General features: G+C 56.7%; 2 protein-coding genes across 10 annotated transcripts in view; one reads left to right on the top strand and one right to left on the bottom strand.

Moving 5' to 3' along the window:
• Positions 1 to 6,810: 6,810 nt before the first annotated feature.
• ZBTB47 (zinc finger and BTB domain containing 47) lies at positions 6,811 to 20,799 on the bottom strand. Of its 3 annotated transcripts, none has more exons than XM_033212191.1 (6): positions 20,410 to 20,799; positions 14,501 to 16,057; positions 12,743 to 12,890; positions 11,257 to 11,372; positions 10,442 to 10,586; positions 6,811 to 10,140 (listed from the first exon to the last, which is right to left on the bottom strand). In XM_033212191.1, exons 2-6 carry the CDS (start codon positions 15,974 to 15,976, stop codon positions 9,779 to 9,781), a joined length of 2,247 nt encoding a protein of 748 aa, XP_033068082.1. In that variant the 5' UTR covers positions 15,977 to 16,057; positions 20,410 to 20,799; the 3' UTR covers positions 6,811 to 9,778. The 3 variants fall into 3 exon arrangements, with proteins under 3 accessions (XP_033068082.1, XP_033068081.1, XP_033068083.1); XM_033212190.1 differs by lacking the exon at positions 20,410 to 20,799 and adding an exon at positions 19,608 to 20,297; XM_033212192.1 differs by lacking the exons at positions 6,811 to 10,140; positions 10,442 to 10,586; positions 11,257 to 11,372; positions 20,410 to 20,799 and adding exons at positions 11,379 to 12,314; positions 19,608 to 19,741.
• Positions 16,308 to 21,780, top strand: part of LOC117083954 (basic proline-rich protein-like) — a 36,894-nt gene continuing 31,421 nt past the window's right edge. For 2 of the 7 annotated variants that reach the window (XR_004437267.1, XR_004437265.1), the window contains exons 1-2: positions 19,685 to 20,299; positions 20,382 to 21,650. Coding sequence is in view for 1 of the 7 variants with exons in the window: in XM_033212205.1 (XP_033068096.1) it covers positions 19,685 to 20,299 (615 nt within the window). In the remaining 6 variants the exon portion in view is untranslated. Of the gene's footprint in view, positions 16,399 to 16,690; positions 16,780 to 19,684; positions 20,300 to 20,381; positions 21,651 to 21,780 lie in introns of those variants that run through there. The other 5 variants (XR_004437266.1, XR_004437268.1, XR_004437270.1 and 2 more) reach the window with 5 other exon arrangements.

Genomic DNA, 21,780 nt, shown 5'->3' with positions numbered 1-21,780 from the left:
GGATGGTCTCGATCTCCTGACCTCGTGATCCGCCAGCCTTGGCCTCCCAAAGTGGGCAGCTTCTTTAAAAACTAAACATGCAACTATACCATATGACCTAGCAGTTGCCCTCCTGGGCATTTATCCCAGAAAAATGAAAACTTCTGTTCACACAAAACCCACACGTGAATGCATAGCAGTTACATTTGTAATACTAAAAAAGTAGAAACAGCCCTGCTCACCTTTCATGGGCAAATGGTTAAAAAAAACCAGTACGTACCAGCCATGGAATACTACTCAGCAATTAAAAAGAAAAAAAAGAATGAACTCTTGGTACACGAAAAGACTTGGATCAATCTTCAGGGAATTAGACTGAGTGAAAAATGTCAGCCCCAAAAAGTTACATACTATATGATTCCATTAATATAACATTTTTGTAATGACAAAAATTTTAATGGAGAATGGATTGGTGGTTGCCAGTGGCTAGGGATGGAATGGGTGGTGGCAGAAGGGATTGTGGTGTGTAGTTAGTTGTAAGATGGTAATGGTAACAGGTATCTTTGTGGGGTGGAATTGTTCTGTATCTTGGTTGTGGTAGTGGATATATGAACCTGCACATGTGATAAAACTGTATAGAACTACACACACACACACACACATACATGAATACAAGTAAAATTGGGGGAAAGATAAGTGGATTGTGTCAATGGCAATGTCCTGGTTGTGATACTGCACTAGAATTTTGCAAATTGTTACTGCTATGGTTTGAATGTATCCCCTCCAAAATTCAGGTGTTGCCCTGAATTTTGTGATAATGTGATAATATTAGGAGGTAGGGTCTTTAAGAGCTGACTAGGTCATGGGGGATTCTCCCCTTGTGAGTAGGGATGACGGTCCTTACAAAAGAGGCTTTACACAGTGTTCAGCTCTCTTGTCCTTTGGGCTTCTGCCATGTGAGGGTAAAGAAAGAAGATCCTCACCAGATCCCACGTCTCCACTAGGCAGTGCCCTAGTGGGGGCTCTCTGTGGTGGCTCTGAGGCTCTTTGGGGCATCCTTTGAAATCCAGGTGGAGGAAACCACACCTCCAGAGCCTGTGCACTGTGCTCCCTGGTGGAGATGGCACCTCATAGATGCTACCAAGGTTTACCACCTGTGCCCTCTGGAGAGTCAGCCACTACAGCCTACATCATACCTGCGTCCACCGGAGCTTCGCCTTGGACAGCTGAGGAGTGCTGTACCAGTGTCAGGGAGCAGAGGTTTGGGTTGGCACAGGGCAGTGAGGGATGAAGTCCCTTAGGCACCCAAGGCCCCTCTTCTGACATAGTTCTGTCCTCCAGGCCTGGGCACTCTAGGCCTGTAATAAGAAAGCCAGCCCTGATATCTCCAAAATGCCTTCAGGGTCATTCCTCCATTGTCCCCTTGACAAACAGGCTTCCACTAATCCATGCTACTCTCCTTATCAAACTGTTGCTTGGGAACACCCTTGGTGTTCTCTCTCAAACACATTGTTTCATTCTTTACAACATGGCCAGGCTCAGAATTTTCTAAATCTAAGTTCTGCTTCATTTTTGATTATAAAATCTGTTTTTAATTTATTTCTCTCTTCTTGTATTTTACTGTAAGCAGTCAAGAGAAGCCATGCCACATGCTCAACACTTTGTTTAGAGATTCCTTCTGCTAAATATTTTATTTCACCACTCATAAGTTCCTCCTTTTACAGAACACTAGGAAGCAAACGCGATTCAGCCAAGTTCTTTGCCACTTTATGACAAGGATAGCCTTTCCTCCAGTTTCTAATAACATGTTCCTCATTTCCATCTGAGACCTCATCAGAATGGTCTGTACCATACACATTTCTATGAACATTCTGATTATGACCACTTAGGTAATCTCTAAGAAAACTGAGGCTTTATTTACAGCTCTCTTCTGAGCCCTCACCAGAATAGCCTTCACGGTCCATTCATGACTATATAGGGTTTTTTCCTAGCCTGTTCCTCCAAACTCAACTCTTCCCAGCTCCAAAGCTGCTTTCACATTTTAAACTATTTGTTATAGCAACATCCCCACTTGGTACCAATTTCTGTCTTAGTCTGTTCAGGCTACTGTAGCAAAATACCTTTAACTGGGTAATTTATAAACAATAGAACTTTATCGCTCACCGTTCTAAAAGCTGAGAGTCCAAAATCAAGGCACCAGGAGATGCAGTATCTGGTGAGAGCTTTGTCTTCTTCATAGATGGCACCTTCTATTGTCCGCATATGGCAGAAGGAGCCAACTCAGTGTCCTTGCATGGTGAAAGGGCAGGCAGCTCCCTTCCACTCTTCTATAAGGGCCAGTAATCCCATTCATGAGGTAGAGCTTCCTGACTTAATCACTCCCCCCAAAACCCCACCTCTTTATACTGTGGCATCGTGTTGTAGGTTCCAACAGGTGAATTTGGGGGTTGGTGGGGGAACACCAGCATTCAGACAATAGCACCATCCTGATCTCATGACCTGTGGCTAAGTAGGATGGAATATCGTCCTGTCTTGTCTTCCTTGATGTGTATATTAATAAGTCAGGGCTCTGTAGAGAAACAGAATCAACAGAATAAAGAGATATAAGAGGGGTGTATTACGGGCATTGGCTTATGTGATTATGGAGGCCGAAAAGTTCCACAATCTGTCCTCTGCAGGTTGGAGACCCAAGAAAGCTGGTGATGTAATTCAGTTTGAATCTGAAGGCCTGAGATTAAGAGGAGGTGATGATATAACTCCCAGTCCAAGGTCAAATGCAGGGGAACCTGGAGTTCTGATGTCTGAGGGCAGGAGACGACGGATGTCCTGGCTCCAAAAGAGAGAGTGAATTCACTTTTCTTCTGCCTTTTTGTTCTATCCAGGCCCTCAATAGACTGGATGGTGCCCACTCATATTGGATGAGGGTGGATCATCTTTACTCAGTCTACTGGTGATCTCTTCCCAAAACACCCTCACAGACACACCCAAAAATCATGCCTTACCAGCTCTCTGGGTGTCCCTTCATTCATTTAAGAGTACACCTAAAACTAACCATCACATTGGAAAAGATGTATGTATATATATTAATTTTTCCTCCTCATAGTCCTCTTCTGTTTTATAAAGAGCCTGGTTGGTGATGGTTCCATTTACAATACAGTCCATACATTTCAGAACACCAAATGGGATCACAGAAAAGGAGCAGCTATTACCAACAGATCCTGGATTTGGAGCTAGATGCAGTCAGTGATGAGAAATTACAGTGTCCCCTTTTGGGAAGGGGATGAAAACATTTTTATTTATTATGAGGAAGCTTGTTAATCAATAGTATTTTGTTGTTCCTGTTGTATGGAAGAGGATGTATGCTGTTGGGCTGTGAACGGCTAGATTGTGGGGCATGTTTGTTATGCTTTGTGACCACCTAGCATGTTCGCAAAGACTTTTTCTCATTGGGAATGAAGTACCTAGTGCATTCCACCTACCCAGCATAGAAAACACAACTTGCCTCCCTTGCAGCTAGTGAGGTAGGAGGTGGGACTCAACTCTGGAGGCGGGGCTTGGACATCAGACCTAATGAGAACTAGTTAAAACAGGGATGGGGTGGAAGAAGCAGCTTTCCAGTAAGACATGCTCACAAGTGTGCCATGTCAGTTTACCATTGCCATGGCAACACCTGAAAGTTACTGCCCCTTTCTCTGGAAGGTACCAAATTTTTCCTAGAAATTTCTGCATAATCCTCCCTTAATTTGCATGTAAGTAAAAGTGGGTATGACTGCAGTCCTGCCTCTGAGCTGCTGTTCTGGGCACACTGCCTATGGGGTAGCGCTGTTCCACAGTACCAGTACCTCTGCTGCTGCTGTACACTGCCGCTTCACCAAAAGTTGCTAACACCTCTGGCTCACCCTTGAATTCTTTCCTAGGTGAAGCCAAGAACTCTCCCAGGCTAAGCCCCAATTTTGGGACTTTCCTGTCCTGCATCTCTGGGGCATAAACGTGACAGATCTGCCACTTAGACACACCCACATGAGACTTTGATTCAGGTAAGAGGGAAGCAAGGAAACATACTGCAGACTCGTGTTCTCTAAGGGTGGCAGAGAGGGGTTTAGTTTTGGTGGGAGGGGCAGTCGAGACAGAGCTTCTTATGAGTAGCCTTCAGCATTGTTAGTTCCAAGCTGGGATGACAGTCACACCTCCCCTGGGGCAAGTGGTGCAGGGTGGTTTGGGTTTGGTTTTGGCTGCATAACCCCAGAGGCTGAGTCTCTGGTTCTCCTAGAGATTTAATTGGCTCTGTTGTTTGCAGCCAATAGCACTGGTTCACCACCCACTGCCATGCTCTCCTGAATGCCACTGTGCACCAAGTACTGTGTTGAATGGAGGGGAAGTGGCATTGTTCAGCGCCTAGAGAACGTGGCTTTGGGATCAGACAGACTTGGGTTTGAATCTGGCTCCACCACTTTCTGGCTGTGTGCAAGTGGCTTTACCTCTCTGAGCTCCTTTGCTTAGGTTATCAGCAGTCTCAGAAAGTTGTGGGGTGAGGAATGACTACAAAGTGTCCCCAGCACATAAGAGTTATAGTCTTAGGCCACAGCTCCCCAGGTACACAGGCATAGTTTTGGCCACAGAGGTTTCCAGAAGCCCTATCTCTAGCTGGAGAGAGGCAGGAGTGAGGTGGAAGTTCAAGGTGGGGTCCTGCTGAGCTGCTTTTCCTTCCCTGTGTGGGATCCCATTCTCTTCTCCATTCTCCACAGGCCCCAAGGCTATCATCTGTGGTGACAGCAGGTTTATCCCACCTGCAGCCAGTGGAACCTTAGGAGCCACTGCTCCTCTATTTGATTGCTGACCCTCCAGAGACTTTAGGAAGCAGCTCTACAGGCTGGATACTTCTCAACCTGACCTCTAGAGACTGCAAGGCCCAAGTGCAGGAGAGGATATGGCTACTCACTAATCTTTTTTTTTTTTTTTGAGACAGAATCTTGCTCTGTCACCTAGGCTGGAGTGCAGTGGCGTGATCTCAGCTCACTGCAACCTCTACCTCCTGGGTTCTAATGATCCTAATGATCCTTTTGCCTCAGCCTCCTGAGTAGCTGGGATTACAGATGCGGTCTAATTTTTTTTTTTTTTCAGTAGAGATGAGGTTTCACCATGTTGGCCAGGCAGGTCTTGAACTCCTGATCTCAAGTGATCCGCTCACCTCAGCCTCCCAAAATGCTGGGATTACAGGCGTGAGCCACCGTGCCTGGCGGCTACTCACCAATCTTTCCAGCTCTCCTCTCCTTCCAGACACCCCGCTGAAGTAAGGCATGATGCCAGAACTTGCCTTGGATGATGACATGGAAACAGAAGTGATACACCACTTCTGGATGGCAGCACTGAAGAGCCAAGGTGTGATTCTCCACCTTGTCTTTTCCCTGGCTCTGGTCAGTCTAGAGGCCCATGTTGATATGGAGGTGCCCCAAGGTCAAAGCTTGGAATTCTGGGTCACCAAATAGAGAATGACTGCCCTGGAGCATCGCCTCAGAGCCCTAGATGTTGAGTCACGGAGGTTAGGAGGTGGTTTGTTACCGCAGCAGAACTCAGCCTAACCTGACTTATTCACCTGTCCTGGTTCTAGAAAGCTACATAATCAGGGGGTAGGTAGGCCCAAGGGCACCACTAAGCCAGGGTGCCTGACCTCCCATCTCACTGATCCTTTAGAAGGAAGGAAAGTCCGGCCTTCCCCAGCAGGGCAGTGCTGCTCTGACCTATGCATGCTTCAGGACATGAGATGTTAGCGAGCTGCTTGGTCCCAAAGAGCAAAATGAGGGAAAGTGAGTGCTCCAGAGACACCAATCATGGTGCCCACCGTCCCGCAGCCATCCAGAGGCCTCTGCCCCAGAGCCTAGGATGACAGTGCCCAAGACTCTGGAGTGTGAAGGTGGAACTCCTGTGAGAATGAGGGAGGTGGGGACAGGGCTGGAGGAAAAAGAAGTGTCATGCAACCTGATATAGCAGAAGGTGAACAGACTGGAAACACAAGAGATAAGTGGAATCCGCACAAGAGTTGGGGGAGCAGCCAGGCCCCCAGGCCTGTCAGTCAGCCTTGTTTCAGGGTCTCTTGAGCAAGCCCGTGTTTCTTCCATTCATAGCAGGACTGTGTAGAAAGGCAGTGCCAACATCCTAGGAACCTGCACCTCCTTTCTGGCCAGTCAACAAATCCGCCCATGAGACTTCTCTCCCAGTCCCTCCCAGTCCTGGAAGGTCCTGTCTGACCCTTTTCTACGTATGCAGAGGTAAGTGCCATAAGGAGCCTCATTCTGCATGTGTCCCCGGGGCCTAGAATTCCATTTGGCACGGAGTGAGTGCTCTCTGTATATACTACTTGTGCCATGAAACAATTCTGAGTTCCCCAGGGAGAGCCATCTGCTCCTCTGGAGGCCACCACCTGTCTTCTATCTGAGCTTTTGTCTTCCCGAGCGCCTGAGTCAGCATCTCTGTTATCTGACCCCTTCTGACCTCCCCTGCCCGCCGAGGGAGGGATGAGTCCATACTGCTCATCACAGCATCCCCAGGGCTCAGCACCTAAGTGGGAGCACTAGTCCCTGCTGTCCCGGAGCTCCTGCGGCTCCATGCCTGGTGCTCACAGGAAACCAATGGCCTCCTGTAGCCATTGCCTTCAGGACCTCTCCTCTTTCATGCCCCTCTGCATCTGACCTAAGACCCACCTATTTGCCCCTCCCCCATCCACCACTGCTGCCCTTGCCTCAGCTCCTGACTCTGGGTAGTCCCCAAAGCCCAGCCCCTTGCTCTGGTCCAACAGTCAAGGCAGGCCAAGTGCAAAGAAGAGGCTGGGCCAAGGGACACGAGTTGTACTGACTTTATTCCCCTTCACTCTTCTCACTCGCATGCCTGCTGTGCCCCACACTCTGGGGCTGTGGGGTGCCTGTACACGAGCAGTTGTCAGTGGTCTCAGCACACGCCTGGGCATGGCCATTCTGCTACCACCAAGCCCTCTGTGAAGGGCACCGTGGAGACTACAGCAGCATGAGCCAGGGTTGAAGGCTCCCCGAACTGTGGCCACAGGGCTTGAGTTCATCACTCTAGCCACCCATCCCCAGCTGGCCTGAGACCAAAGAGCCCCAAGGAGCCTGGTAGACCCAGGCTCCAGGCCTCAGTTCTAGTCAAACAGGCTGAGAAGTCCAGATGGACAGTGGGTCCCCCACAGATCTCCTTGGGAGGGGATGATCCTGCCCCCTTCCCCCAGCCCTGGGAAGTGAGGATGGTGCCCCAGTCCCCTCATTCTGACATCTGGGGGCATTTTTTTTTTTTTTAAATAAAAAGGAGATGTAAAAGCTAGTAAAACAGGAACCCCTATCCATACTGGAACTGCTGAGGTGCCATTATTGCTTCTGGCCTTGTGGTCTGGCAGGAAAGGAGCCCCCACCAACAATGGCCCAAGTGAAGAGTGTTTAGCACCAGGGACACAGGCTCCTATCCCCAGTGGGGCAGGGACCTCCCAGGAGAGGGGTTGGTTGTGCCCACCTGGAGCTCCCGTGACTGTCTTGACCAGTCCCTGGCTAGCTGTCTGGACCCCTCACCTGATCCCAGAGGGGAAGTGTACAAGAACAGGAAACCCATGTCCCGGGATAGCGTTTCATCCCCACAACTGTCTCTGACCTCTGCTTGTCAGTATGGCCTGACAGGTCTCAGCCTTCAGCCTGGCCAGGGCCACTCAGGCCCGCTCAGACTGTAGTGGGGCCAGCAGGTGATGACACCACCAGCCCCTGTGGGAGACCTGGTGCCAGTGATGAGGACTGGAAACCCATGGAGGTCCCTGCCTACAGCCCACTGGGAGGGATCAACTATTTTTGGGAAAATGTGAGCCAGCTCCAAAGAGCTGCCAGGCACTGGGACCAGAGGTTAGAAATAGCAATGGGGAGGGAGGTGGGGGGACCCTGAGGACATCACGGAAGCCCAAAGATCAAGGAGTGCAAGGAAGAAAACGAGCTACAGTAAAGCAGGGGCCTGGAGTCCCCAGCCTTGGGGTGGGGGCCCTGACCGGAAGCCTTCCTCCTTGGGGAGGGGCGAACCTTCTCTCCCCTAGGACAGCAGGGGCACCCGAGTGTATGTCTACAGCTCCAACATCAATTGGGCAGGGAAGCTGCTGGCACTGTCCCCTCCAAGCCCAGAGAACAACCAGGGTGGTGTGGCTTGGATTATAAATCCTCAGATCACTCGGGCACCTCAGGCCTGCCCAAATCTGTACAGAATAAAGTGCTTCATTTATTGATGATTAAAATGTCCCCAGCTCCCTGCCCCAGCGCCATGGGCCTCACAAGGAGGTCAGAGGGGTTGTCAGTCCCCCTAACCATTCCCCCGGGGCCCGAGCCTCTTCCCACTCCAGCCATGCTGGGAAGGCAATAGTGTCGGGGAGTGGTGGGGGTTTAAGGTGCAAAGAGTATAACAAACAAAATTGTATAAACACAATAGGAAAGAGCTTAACTAGGAAACATGTAGCTTATGGAACCTTCCTCCCCATATTAAAGGCAGGAATAAAGACAGTAAATGACAACAAAAAAGGGTTTCCTATTAGTGCTAGCCTCATGGGGGCAAGCAGTGGGGTCTACGCTGTGCCTCCCCAGTCCCCCCAATCCCCCGAGGGGCTTGAACATGCAGGCTCCTTTACCAGCAGTGCTATGGGCGCCCCACCCACCGGTGCAGAGGCCCAGGAGGGACGAGGATGCTGGAGCCAGCCAGGGACAGGTTGTGGCAGGGTCTAGAGGGAGGATAAGGCCTAGAGCGGGCCTTTGGGGGAGCAGAGATGGACACAGCCACACTTGTTCCTTCTGGTGTGGGATATATGGCCAGAGTAGCTGGTGAGGAACTGGGGTGCTCTGTGAGCAGCCACCCTGCCCCTGCCCCACTAATAGCACCTTGAAACCCTACCAACACTGTCCAAGCCTCATCCTAGGACTCTGCCCCCGAAGCTGGTGCTGCCAGTCAGTCTGTCTGCCCACCCAGGGTCTGGCTCACAGTGCTGTGAGGCACAGCAGCTTCTGGGGACATCTCTGGGACTCAGGACCCTTGGTGCCACCTGGTGCAGGTCAGGGATCCCTGGGCCTGCTGGCAGCAGAGTGAGTGGGGAAGGCAAGTCCCTGGGGTCCAGCCCCTGCCTGCCCTGCTCCACACAGTGCAGCACTGGTCTGCAGTCTTCGCACCTCGCCACCCCCCACTGCCCACGCTCACCCGGGTCCAGTCTCAGGCCCTGCCTCAGTGCCTGTGGCCCTCAGACTGGGTCTACAACTCCTCAAGGGTTTGCGGGGGTGGCACACCAACTTCTCCCCAAACCCTCCAAGATGAGGAAGCAAATTAGGGGCATAGGGGACATGGGGATAGGCTGCTGAGGCTGACCCAGGCTCCACCTGGCCAACCCCTCTGGTGCAGGCCTTGGCAGAGGGACTGGCCACACCTGCTGCCCAGGCCCCTTTCTTTCTGCTGCAGACCCCCAGCACCCCCCTCACCTGGAGGCGGGTGCTGCAAATAGTTTCTTTTTCCTTCACTTCCAAAAAAAAAAAAAAAAAATAGTAAAGGCTTCAAGGAGTCACAGAAAGTGGGGGCACTTGGTAGCGAGGTGCCCTCCACCAGCTCTGGGGGCCGCCAGCCTGCATACCCCTCATGGTCGGGGCCTCAGGCAGGGCACATCCAGCCACTTCTGGACGTGGAGCAGGGACCAGGCCCGCACTGCTGTGCTCCCCGGAAAGGCAGTGGGTCCCTTCTGGAGTGGGCCCTGGCTCCAGGCCCCAGCGGGTGCACGGGTGCAGCTCGGCAGCTAGTTGTTGGCGTTCATCCTCCCGCCGGTGCCGGCAGTGGTGGGGAAGAGCGGAGGCGGGGGCGGTAGGTGGGGCGGGGGTGGCAGGGTCTGGGGCAGCCCCGAGAGCAGGGGCAGTGCGTGCGCCTGGGGCTGGGTTGGGGGCAGGCCTGGGGCAGCGGAGGTGCCATCGCCGGCCAGGGGGTGGCTGACACGGAAGCACTTCTCTTTGTGGGCCTTGAGCATGTTGGAGAAGCGGAAGCGCTGGCCGCACACGTCGCATGGGTACGGCTTCTCGCCCGTGTGCGTGCGCCGGTGCCGCTTCATGTTGGGCCGGCTGGTGAAGCTCTTGCCACAGATCTCGCAGATGTACGGCTTCTCTCCTGGGGGTTGGGGATGGGCAGCAGGGCGTCAGTGAGGGGTCGCCACACCCGTCTGGGGCCAGTCTCCGTCTCCCATGGAGCCATAGTTGGACCCAGCCCTGGCGCTCAGATCCTCCCCGACCCTGGGGCATTTTGTGCCAGCCTCACCCAACCCTGGGAAGCAGGAAAGATGGGTAAACGGAGGCCCAGACTTGAGAAGGGGTGTGGTCAAGATTATTCCAGGTGTCCTGAGCGGGGCTGAGAAGGGGTCCCGGCCCAGCATGGGCCTGAGGCTGACCCACGTCCCACAGGGCAGCCGCACCTGTGTGGGTCTTCATGTGCTCATCGAAGTACTGCTTCATGTTGAAGTCCTTGCCGCACCACTGGCACATGAACTGCTTGTGGCCAATGTGGATGCTCATGTGTGACCGCAGCTGGTACTTGTACTGGAAGCGCTCATTGCAGTTCTGGGGGTGGGGTTTGGGGGTGAGGCCCAGGCACAGAGCAGAAGAACAGCCTTTGTGGAGGGAACAGCTCCCCTGTGGCCACAGGGCCAAGGAGGGACACACTCAGGGGCTCCTGGGCAAGGAGGTGGGGACGTGAGGGCAAGCCGAGGTGCATCTGGATGGGCAGTGCATGAGCACAAGGAGAGGCCACAAGCACCCAAGACTTAGGTGGGGAATGGAGGTCAGGAAGTGGGAAAAAGCCACAGAGTAGAGGGAACCCCATGCTTAAGGCATGAGGTCCCTCATTCTTCCTCCTGATCAGAAGCCCAGCCCCTGCCCCCACCTCCCCACCTGCAGCTCTGTTGTCTCATCTCTGAGCTCCAGGCCTGGGATGCTCCTGAATCCGCCTTCCCAGAAAGCCTGCTCCTGGGGCTGCAGCCCACACACACTTCTCACCCTGAGTGTGTGGGGCTGGGTTGGGGAAGGACGGGCAGGATGGGGGTGGGCCAGAGAAGAGTAGGGGCTGGGTGGGAGTGGGAGGCAGGGGCTGCAGACCTCAGAGGGTGGGTCTCTCTCTTTCTGGACCCTACATTCCGCCCCCTAGCCCTTTGTTTTTCAGCAGCTGCTCTCCCTGGTTCCTGCCCCTCCCAGGTGGCCCCTCGGGCAGGCCAGGCAGGAGATGGAAGCTCACCTCACATCTGAACGGCTTCTCCCCTGAGTGCTGCAGGGAGTGCACCTTGAGGGACATGCTGCGCTTGAAGGACTTTCCACAGGTCTCGCAGGTGAAGGGCATGTCCTTGGTGTGGGCTACGAGGTGGGCACCAGGGCCGTCATGTCTTACGGGCCTGCCCAAGCACCCCCACATTGGGCCCAGACCCTGCCTCCTGGGGCAGCCCTGTGCCACCACCCTTCCCTGGGGCTGGCCTTATACCCTGTCACAGGACCTGTGCTGGTTCCCAGGAGAGGCCCCCTGCCTCCATGGCTGGGTCTCCTATCTGCTCTGAAGGTCTGCCTCAGACATGCCGGGGCTCTGTGGTTCTTTAGCCTCTGGCCAATTGAAGTGGCCAAGGCTGCCTTGCCCCCAAAGCTTCAGGGAAGGACCCTGGATGGACCTGGCTTCAGCTCAAATCCTGGCCCAACCACTGGCTTCCTGCTCAGTCTCTCTGGGCTTCAGCTTCCTCTTCTATAAAAAGGGACTCATAGGGGTCCTGAGCTTCAGGGATGGTGGGCTTTATAGGGGACCATCTGCAGAAAGGCCCTGGCCTCAGGCCCTAGCCAGCAGTCTGGAGGAAGTTAGCTGCACTCCTCCCAGCACCCACTGATAGCTGAGGACCAACAAACTTTAAGGATCTGGTAGGAGGCCACTGGAGACAGAAGGCTCCCCTCCAAGCTCACAGACACCAGTCCTGGTTTACCCAGCATGCTCCTGGCTGAGACCTAAGCCGCAGGGTCCCAGCTTCCAGTCAGTTCACACCGGAGGGGCCCCAGCACTGTCCCATGGAGAAAGGGATTAAGACCTGGCCAGGGGCTCACTGTCCGCCTTGGCTACCCCTCCCCCTCAAGGCCCAGACTTGGGGCGGGCAAGGAAGGCAGGGCTATAGGGACATGAGACTCTGCCAGGCCCACATACAGCGGGTAGGCAGCCTTGCCTGGGGCAGTGGAGTGGCCAAAACACACACTTGGGGGACCTCCTTACTGTGTCCAGGCATGAACCCTGAGGGGAGGCTGCATTCAGAGAGGCCTGAAGCCCTATGAGGACCAGAAGGTAAGAAAGAATCAGAGGCACAGCTGTCATCAAACTGACACAGGGCCTGTACCAGCCCATATAGCACTTTGTATAATTAGGAAAAGGTATTCCTTTCCCTGAGTGGATACAAGCTCATGCCAGGATGCACAGCCTGGTTAGCAGTGTGCCAGCTTGATTCCAGTTCCCACCTGCCATCTTGTCCAGGCACCCTTGTGCAATGTGCAGCCTGCCCAACTGTACGTGCCAGCCCTGGCCCCAGAGCCTATCCAGGCTACACCTGCCACTGCAACCAACCTCCCCAGGCCTCCCAGATGAGAGGGGCCTTCTCACCCCTTCACATTGCCCTTGGATGTGAAGTCTTTCCCATCCACCAGCCAGAAGCTGGTCCATCTCTATCCTCCGGCTCCATCCCCCAGTGGCCCAGACTTACCAACCATGTGCTTACGCACATGGGCCATGGTGTAGAACTTCTTCTCACAGATCTCGCATGAGAACTTCTTCTCCGCGTAGCCGTGCACAATCTTGTTATGCTCATGGAGGGACCAAAGCTTCTTGAAAGCTTTGCCGCATGTCACACACTGCAGAGTAAGAGGACTTGAGGCCCTGGGTCCTAAGTCCCCAGGGCCTTGGACCTGGGCAAGCTACTGCCCCCACTGGCCTCAGTTTTCCCACTTGAAATATGTTGGAGGGCCCTTGATGCCAGCTCTGATGTTCCTAAGGTTGGGGATGAAAACTCCTTAAACACCCCCAAACACACAGCCTGGTGTCCTCCCTCATCCTTGAGTTAACTAGGGTCAGGGGTCACCTCTTCCAGGAAATTCTCCCCTCTGGGCTCATTTCAACAAGGGCTTCCAAAGGCATCACCCTTTGTCTGTCTATAGAGCTAAGGCAGACAATTAGCTGAAGGGCCGCCTCTGGTGTGGAGGCTACACACAGAAATAACAGGTCCCACAGGGCGAGCCACTATCACTGCTGCCTCCTCCTGCTGGGACCTGTGCCATGACACCATGGATATCCTCAAGAGGATGAGTCCCAGAGGCATTGGCTAAGGAGGACAGCAGGAGTCTCAAGATCCCATCAAGCAGAGAGTGGACCATATGTCCCCACTTGTTCTCCTGGACCCCTGTCCTGCCCATCTGTGCAGGACACTCCACAGGGACGGAAGCTAGGCCAAGGCTTGGGCAGAAATTGGTCAGGGGGCCCAGATTGGATGGGGCAGAAGCTTCTTTCTCCTTCAGGAGGGAGACTCAGGTGTGCAGCAGTCAGAGCATCAAAGGGCAGCCCAGGAGGCGGGCAAGTGGGCACAGGTACACAAGGGTGGGGCAGAACACCAGGTGACCCCCAGGTAACACTTTCTCCACAGGGCACTGCAATTAGCAATTAGCTCAGGCAATTAGCACCCACCTACCTGCTACTTTTCCTCCTTCTCCTGGGCCAGAAGAGGTGAAAACCACCTGTGGGAGCCTGGCTGGCCCTTGAAGCAAGGGCCACCCTGAGAAGTGAGGCTGGCACAAACAGACTCAGGCTGGCTCAAGGCCCGGCAGCCAGCTCAGCTCCCCTGCTTAGCCCCAGCACCCTCTGCTCTTCCCAAATTTCTCACCCAATCCCTTTTCCCCAGGCCCATGAGAGCTGGCATCCCCAAAGAGCTGAAAGTGGGGGCTGCCTCCTGCTGGGATGCCCCCTACTCTATACAGCACTTTTGTGGGAAGTAGAGGATGGCATTCCTCTGGACAAACCCCTCCTCCCATCGTGTGCTCATTTGTTGCAGTGCACAACCTGTGAAACTACACACAGTGGCCCTGCTGGCCTTCCTACAGCCCCAGTGTTTGTTAAAACCCTGTCTGACTCATCCCACCCAGAGTGGGCTGTCTTCTGGCCTTGTATGCTCAGACAACTCTCCACTGTCATCCTCCCAAGTCCATGTGTCCCCTTTGTCCCTCTGGCCAAGGGTACTGTTTGTTCCAATCCTCTGCACATCTCTTCATGCACCTAACTCTATCCACCTCTCCCAGGGAGCTTGATGTTATCCCCTGAGCTCTAACCACCCTGAGAACTAGGCCTGGGCCAGCCTGTCTGGGGGCTAAGTCTGGTCTCCACAGACCATCTAGGCGCTGGGTGCCCAGAGCCCAGTTCTGGCCTAGCCCCACCTGGACAGCCTCTGCCCTGCCCCCAGCCACGTGAGGCCCACCTGGATGTTGCGCTCGCAGTCTGTCTGCCTGTGCAGCAGCAGCTCGCTCTCCAGCAGGAAGCGCTTGCCGCACTGGTCGCAGATCTGCATGCGGCTGTGGGTCACATTCATGTGTTTCTCCAGGTACCAGCGGTTGTTGAAAACTCGTGGGCACTTCTGGCATGGATGGTGCTGCTTCTCCTCCAGCTTCACCTTGGCGCCCAGCCCATCAGTGGCTGGCGGCCCTCGGGCTGATGCAGAGGCCACTCCAGGGGGTGGCTTCGGCCGTTTCCCACCCCGCCGCCCAGCTTCCTCAGGTTCAGGGGTGCTCCGGCGCCGGGCATTCTCCCGGGACCGTGTGGCCATGTGACTGTGGGGAGGGGGGTCTGCCCGGCTGCCTCGGCTTCCCCGTGGCCCCTGCTTGCCCCCAGCCTCCCCCTCCTCCCCCTCCTCCTCCTCAGAGCTCTCTTGATCCTGCTCACTGGGCCCTTCCTCCTCCTCCTCCTCCTCTTCCTCCTCCTGCTCACTGTGCCCTTCCTCCTCCTCCTCTTCCTCTTCTCCCTGACTGCCACCCTCTTCCTCCTCCTCCTCCTCCTCCCGTCCACTGCCACCACCTTCCTCTTCCTCCTCTTCCTCCTCCGCCTCCTCGTCGTCCTCCTCCTCCTCGTCGGAGTGTCTCTGCAGCCCGTCCTCCCGGCCCAGAACCATGGTGGCCGGGCTTGGCCCGGCACCTGGCTTCCCCTCTGGCCCCGTGGACACGTGCAGTGTCTGGTTGTTGAGGTTCACCTCCACGATGATCTGGGACTGCTCCCTGCGGCTGTAGGTGCCAGAACCCCCAAGCTCTTCCTCCAACTCTTCTCCACCCTCCAGCTTGCACAAGCTGGCCGGGGGCCCACCAGCGTCCTCGACACCACCCTCCTTCTCCTCCTTAAAGAAGGGCTGGGCTGGCCCAATGGTGGCAGGCACGGTGCCACCAGCAGTCCCTGCCCCGTCCTCAACACGCACCGAGTAAGGGTCAGGGCCCTCGCGGGCGTAGATCTTAGGCAGGCCTGGGGTGTCGGCCTCCTGCTTGATGTCACAGTAGTAGGGCGGTGCAGCTGGAGTGCAGCTGGCAGCCGGCTGGGCCAGGGCCACAGTGCCCGGACCTGGTGGGCCTAGAGAGCGGGCGTCCAGCAGCTCTTGGCAGGACGCAGCGATGTCGGCCATCTGCAGCAACGAGGCGGCGCTGAGCACCTCGTGGACGTTGGCCGCGTTGACCAGCAGCTTGGACGTATAGATGAAGTTGAGGATCTGCTGCAGGCCACCAGGTGCCAGCGCCTCCAGGGACAGCTCCACACGCTGCAGCTGCTTGTTCTGGGTGAAGAGTGAGTGGAAGAACTGGCTGTAGGCGGCTAGTACACCCTTGTGTGCTGGAAAGACGCTGCGCTGGGGCACCAGCACCAAGTCCACGTCGCAGAGGTCAGGCTGGAAGAGGCGCTGCTCGTTCAGGCGGCCCATCAAGCAGGCAAAGTGCAGCGCCACATCCTCCACCAGCGAGAACTCGGCCGCCGGGGAGTCAGTTGTCTTCTCAACCAGCAACTGCAGGGACAGAGGGCACAGGAGTGGGTCAAGGCCAGTGGGCCCCTGCCCGCCCTTCCCCTACCACCACCCCCAGTGTGGCCGGCCATCCAGGAGGCAGCCCATCACTGGTGGCTCCACTTTACAGCAACAGAGCCAAAGCTCTAGCAAGGAAGGAATTCAAGCCTGAGTGAGCTGCCCTCAGAGCTCAGACTCCACTCGTGACCCTCTGAGGCTGAAGATCAGGTCCTGTCACTTTTCTGGGCCTCTGAGTGGTCTCCTGTGAAATGGGAAAAGTCATCCCAGGAAGGGAAAGAGAAGGAAAGGGGACGAAAGAGAGACCACAGTGACTAACCATCCAGGTTTGCCAGGGACCTGGGCATTTTCTGGGGTGCAGGGCTTTCAGTGCTAGAACCAGGACCATCGCAGGCACACCAGGACTAGGTGGTCACCCCAGGAGAGCCACAGGCATTCCTTCAGCGTTTCCTCAGCCCTGTGGATTCTCTCCACATATTCACTCACACATACCAACACAAGCAAGCTTGCCCAGCCCCAAACACCTCAAGAACAGAATCTGGGCTCACTGCTCACTGCCCAGCCTCTGCCTACAGAACCCAAGGGGTAGCACCTGAGGGAACCCCTCATTGCAACAGCCGTGCAGTTGCTACAGAAGTTGAAATCTGTGAAGAAACCCAGCCTCAGGCCTATACCTTCTCCCTACTCTGGTCCTGCTGCACTGCCTGGTGAGGTCCCCTCATCACAGCCTCAGGTCTAGCCCCCAGCAGCTCTCTCTCACCCAGGGGCTCTGCAGGGGTGGAAGGACACAGCTATGGAACCTGCCTACCATGCTTGCAGGCAAGAGGCCCCAAGGCCTGCCCCAGACCCTTTTCCCTGTAGACCCCCAGACCCCAGGTCAGGTACGGTCCATGTCCACAGGCTCTGGGAAATCCCTGCCTTGGAGGTCACACCATCTGGGGCTTCCAGAGCCCTAGGGGAGGCCCTCAAAGTCTGATGGGTCAGACTATCAGGCCTGTGGGCCACATCCAGCACCTGTGAATTGCCTTGAATAGAGGCCAACTCAGTCACCCCCCAGCTCTACCACAGCAGCCTCCCCAAAAGGTGGGCAGCACAGACAGGCAGCCTGCCCAGTCCCTGCACGAGGACCATTGCATAGTGATGTGCAGATGTTCAGTTAATATCCACCAACCACCAGCTCGGCTGGACTAGCCCCACTGGTTCCAGGTTCTGGCTGTCCTCAGGGTCTGCCCAGCCAGGTCTGAGCCTCCTGAATTCAGGAGGTACCTTGCCACAGTATTTTGATGGCCACAAAACTATCAGCTCCATAGCTGTCAGCACCTCCCTGGGGACCCTGGGATGAATCCTGGCCCCATCCATTCATAGCCTACCCGCCCCCCCACCACCCATGCCAGGCCTTCCATTGCCAGGACAGCAGTGGGTAGGCTGGGACTGGGCAGGGGTGGTGGTGGTTGAGTTCCTCTTCTCAGTCACCTGAATGAGTGAACCTACCCTGGGCCTCAGGAGGAGCCTCCCTGAGCCACCAGGGGCCACCTGTCTCCAGGCCTGCCCTGGACCCTGCCCCCTACACCCAGCGGCCAGGGCAGCAGCCATCCTGTGCTCCTTCACATCCCAGTCTGGCCAGGCCCCTGGCCAAGGCTACCATCTTCCTCGAGTTCTCCACTACACCCCTTACCCCAGCCAAGAAGCCATCCATCTGCCCCTCTGTCCCAGGCTGTCCAGGCCTGGCCAATCTAACTGGGATGTGGCACCAAGCCCCTCCCATCTCCCTCTTCTGACTCATTCTGATTCATCTTCTGGGACCAACCCCTACTACACAGATGGAGAAACTGAGGCTCAGAATGAGAGGGTTCCCCAATCCAGAGCCCCTGGACTCCCAGCTCTGCTAAGACCACCCCTTCCTTGCTAGACTCCACATGGCTGGATTTCTGAGCCTTTAATGACTTAAAAAGCAAGAACACCCCTTCACCTGGGGACTAGTCGTGCTTCCCCACACTCACCACTACCTCCTCTACCTGCTTCCTCCTCCCTAGAGCCACTGCACCTGCAGGTCAGCGAAGGATCAGGGTACAACTTGGGTTGCAACAGGGGCTCCTTAGGGTCTCCAGGGGCCAAAGAGTGGCAGAAGTGGCTCAGATAAGGGCTTGCCGAAGCCAGGCCTGTTGTGGGAAGTCCACCCCAGGCAACAGAGCCCCAGATCTCTCTGCTTTCCCTTTATGGAATGCCCTCCACTGCCCACCTGTGCCCACTTGCCACAGGGAAAGGGCAACCTTCCCATGTGCACTTTGGCCTCTAGGCCAAATGAGGCCTGACTTTGGCCCTCTGGCCTCTCAGCAGGAAAGGAGGGGAGTGCTGCCTCAAATATTCCATTGCTAAGGTGGTACCCTCAGACAAGCCAGCACCATCCTTGGCCCTTGGGAGGCCCTAAACCTCACGACCTGATTGGACTCTCTTGACTGGGCACAGAGATGCTGCCCGAGTCTACAAGTTGCAGCCCCTCAGCAGGGTTCAGCCACCTCCGTGTCTGGCCCCTACCACACAATGCCCACCAGCTGTGCTGGCCTCCACAGCCAGATGTGCTAGTTCCCGGAAGCAATGGGTGCCCCTCCCCTTCCGGCTGTGCCAGCTGCAGTCCAGGTCACTCCAGCCTAGCTAAGATGCAGGACCAGGGAAGTGGTCAGGCACTCTGGTTGCCAGGGGGTTTCATGCCTTAAAACCCTTGCCCCAAGTCAGGCTGGGGATTGGCCAGGTACCAGGGACATCTCTCCAGGCTGCTCACCCAAGTCAGAGCCTTCTACACCTGAGGGGTACCTTGCCTCACTGACGAGAAGCCTCATCTCTCTACCTTGCCTCAGAGCCTCCCTGGAAGGCCCCATGATGAAACCTGGGGAGTCCATCTGCGACCCCCTCCCATGTCAATTCTTTCTATGCTGGGCAGCAGTGGATGGGCCCAGACTGAGCAAGGGGGCACAGGCTCATGACCTCTAGGCTCCTCCTTTTGGTGAGGGAGTGTCTATGCCAGCCTCCTCTGTGCACATACCTCCCCTCTTTCCCTTGGAAATAGACCCAGAGAGGGCGGGGGATCTGCCCAAGGTCACACAGGAGTTGGTACTGGAGCTATGGGTGTCCTCCCACACCCCCTTGGCCCGGGTCATCCCGAATCCCCAGGCAGGGCGGCTCCAGCGCCCACGTGGCCCAAGGCCCAGGCGGGAATCCGACTCCCTCTTTCCCCCACTACCCAGCCTGAGGGCGGCGCCGTCCAGGCGCAGGGGAGCGCCCTCCTTCGCCGGTGCCTAGCAAGACCTCAGCCTCGAGCGCCGGCGCCCCCACCCCAGGAATTTAACCCCCTCCCCACCGAGAGCCGCGCCACAGCGCCGCATTCCCAGCCCGCGGGACCCAGCAGATGGAGCAGGGAGACCGGGGGAGGGGGGAAGATCCCTCCAGCCCCTCCACCAGAGCCCGCGGGCAGTGCGCCTGGGAGGTCAGAGCTGGCAGGTGGGCGGATAAGCGGGGGGACAGGCAGGGCCCTGCGTACCATGGTGCCGTGGCGCTGGGGGCTCACAGGGCCCCGCGGGATCGCGCTGCCCCCGGCGGCCAGGCCGGGGCCGCTCCATGAAGCGCTGCGCTGGGGGCCGCCCCCGCGCAGGGCCCCGCGACCATGGCCCCCGGGGGCGCGGCCGGGCAGGCGGAGGCGCAGGGCCGCGGCGAGTCCAGCGCCGAGCAGCTGCGGCCCCAGAGCCTCGGGCGCGGCGGGCGGGGGGCGCGGGGCGCCGATTGGAGCCCGCGCGTCAGCTGGGGCCGCCGTCTGGACGCTTAAAGGGCCAGGCCGCCTGCGTGCCGGCGGGGGGCGCGGACACGCGTGGTGTGCGCCGTCCCCGTGCAGCCCGCCCTGCTGCAAGCTGCCCTCCACCCCCCCAGCCCCTGCTCCAGCCCCCAGCCCGTCCCCACTGCTCACATCCGAGCAGATGGACCCCGGCCCCACCCTCCCGTGCTGAGCCTCCTTTCTGCCGGGAAGTTCGTCCGGGAGTCAAACATCTGTGCCCTCCGGTTGCGCCACGGAGGGGAAGCTGCCGTGAAATCAGGAAGCTGAGCGCGCCGGGCCCCGGATCCGATCAGAAAAGGCTTCCACCCGCTTCCCTGAGCGATCCCACGCTAATCCCACTGAACCCCGCACCCCAGCCGCGCTCACCACCCCCACCCTCTTGCCTGGGCTGTTCTGACCTGGGGGTGAGTCTGGGGTTCCCAACTGGTCCAGTCCCCCATCCCTATCCCAGGGCGGCGCAGGGCTCATTTTGCTCTGTGCCTCCAGGACTTGGCTCCAGTGGACCCATACCTACCTGGCGGCCTCATACTGCATAGGGCCACCCAGGGCAGGAGATTTAAAACCCAGGACTACAACTGCAGCGATCAAGTCCTCTAAGGTGACTGGCCCAGGACCAGGAGACAGAGGGACCAGAGGAGTAGGGGCCAGAGGCTCAGGCCCCACTGTGCCCCTCTAGCCGTGTGACCTGACCACTGCTGAGTGGCCCCCCCTGCTCAGCCTCTGCTGGGGAGATGCAGCCAGGCTTGCGGAATGCTGCTCTGGCATGGACACCCGTGGGGGCAGGGGGCTGGCTCTGTTGGCAGGAGGCTGTAAAGGAATGCCGCCAGGCTGAGCAGGCAGCAGGGTGGGGACCACGGGGCATTAGACCTGGCAAGGTCTGGATGGTGACTGGGCCACCATTGTAGAGGAGAGGCCTCTGTGAGCATCCCCTACTCCTACCCCAAGTTGACTACTGCCCATCTTGGGTCACTCTCATGTTGCCCCCATCTCGATATTCTGCACCCCTCCCCACATATGTGCGCTTGTGTTTACATACAAGTCCATGTCCAGCTGCAACAGCATCTCCTGGGTATGCTGCCCTACTCATGAGTGGGCAGGAACTCTGGCGCTGGCTCAGGGTGACTTGGTTCTAGGTGCCAGAGGAGAAATGGAGGAGAGACCAGGGTCTTAGGCAGCTGCCATGAAACAGCCTGATGGTCTGTCCGGTAAGACTGCAAAGGCCTCCTCCACCACCCCCACTCTCCGCCAGAATACAGAGGGCTTCAGGACAAGGCTATCCCAGAGCCAGGGAGAAAATGTCTCAGGGGCCAAAGCTGGGGCATCTGGAAGCCCCTGGCAGCTGCTGCAGACATCCTGCACCTGCATGGGTGCACAGACAGCTGGCCCAGCTCCCAGAAACCCCAGGTTAAGGCCAGGCCAGAGCAGCTTACATGCTTCTGACCAGCTAGCCCCCTGAGGGCTGCCTTCTGCCTCTTCCTCCCAGCCCACTTCCTCATCTGACTCACAGTGGATCCTAGCACTGGCCCAGGAGGTAGTAAGGGAGGGGCTGTGTGCCCATTGGTTGGATAAGGACTCTGAGGCTGAGAGCGGGACAAATCACTTAAGGCATCAACATCAGGAGCCAGGGGAAACGGAGGTGGAGAGAGGGGACCTTTCCACGGGCCGGAAGAAGCCTGGCAGAGAGAGCTGCATGGGACATTGCTAGGCCCACTGCCAAGTCAAAGCTTGACAGAGGGTGTGGCCAGCGTGACTGAGGTAGTGATGCTGGCCCTGTGGGGCCTTGTTGGGCCTTGGCTCCAGCAGTCAAGCTGCAGGAAGGGCTGGAGGTTGGGTGAGAAGGGAGGGGACGGGTGGTAGGGAGGCACTCAGTCTCCCTGAAGGCCTC

The sequence above is a fragment of the Trachypithecus francoisi genome, unplaced genomic scaffold, assembly GCF_009764315.1.
Source record: "Trachypithecus francoisi isolate TF-2019V2 unplaced genomic scaffold, Tfra_2.0 Lachesis_group0, whole genome shotgun sequence".
Lineage (NCBI taxonomy): Eukaryota > Metazoa > Chordata > Mammalia > Primates > Cercopithecidae > Trachypithecus > Trachypithecus francoisi.
The sequence above is the reverse complement of the archived record's forward strand: the minus strand, read 5'-3'. Positions and strand labels throughout refer to the sequence as shown.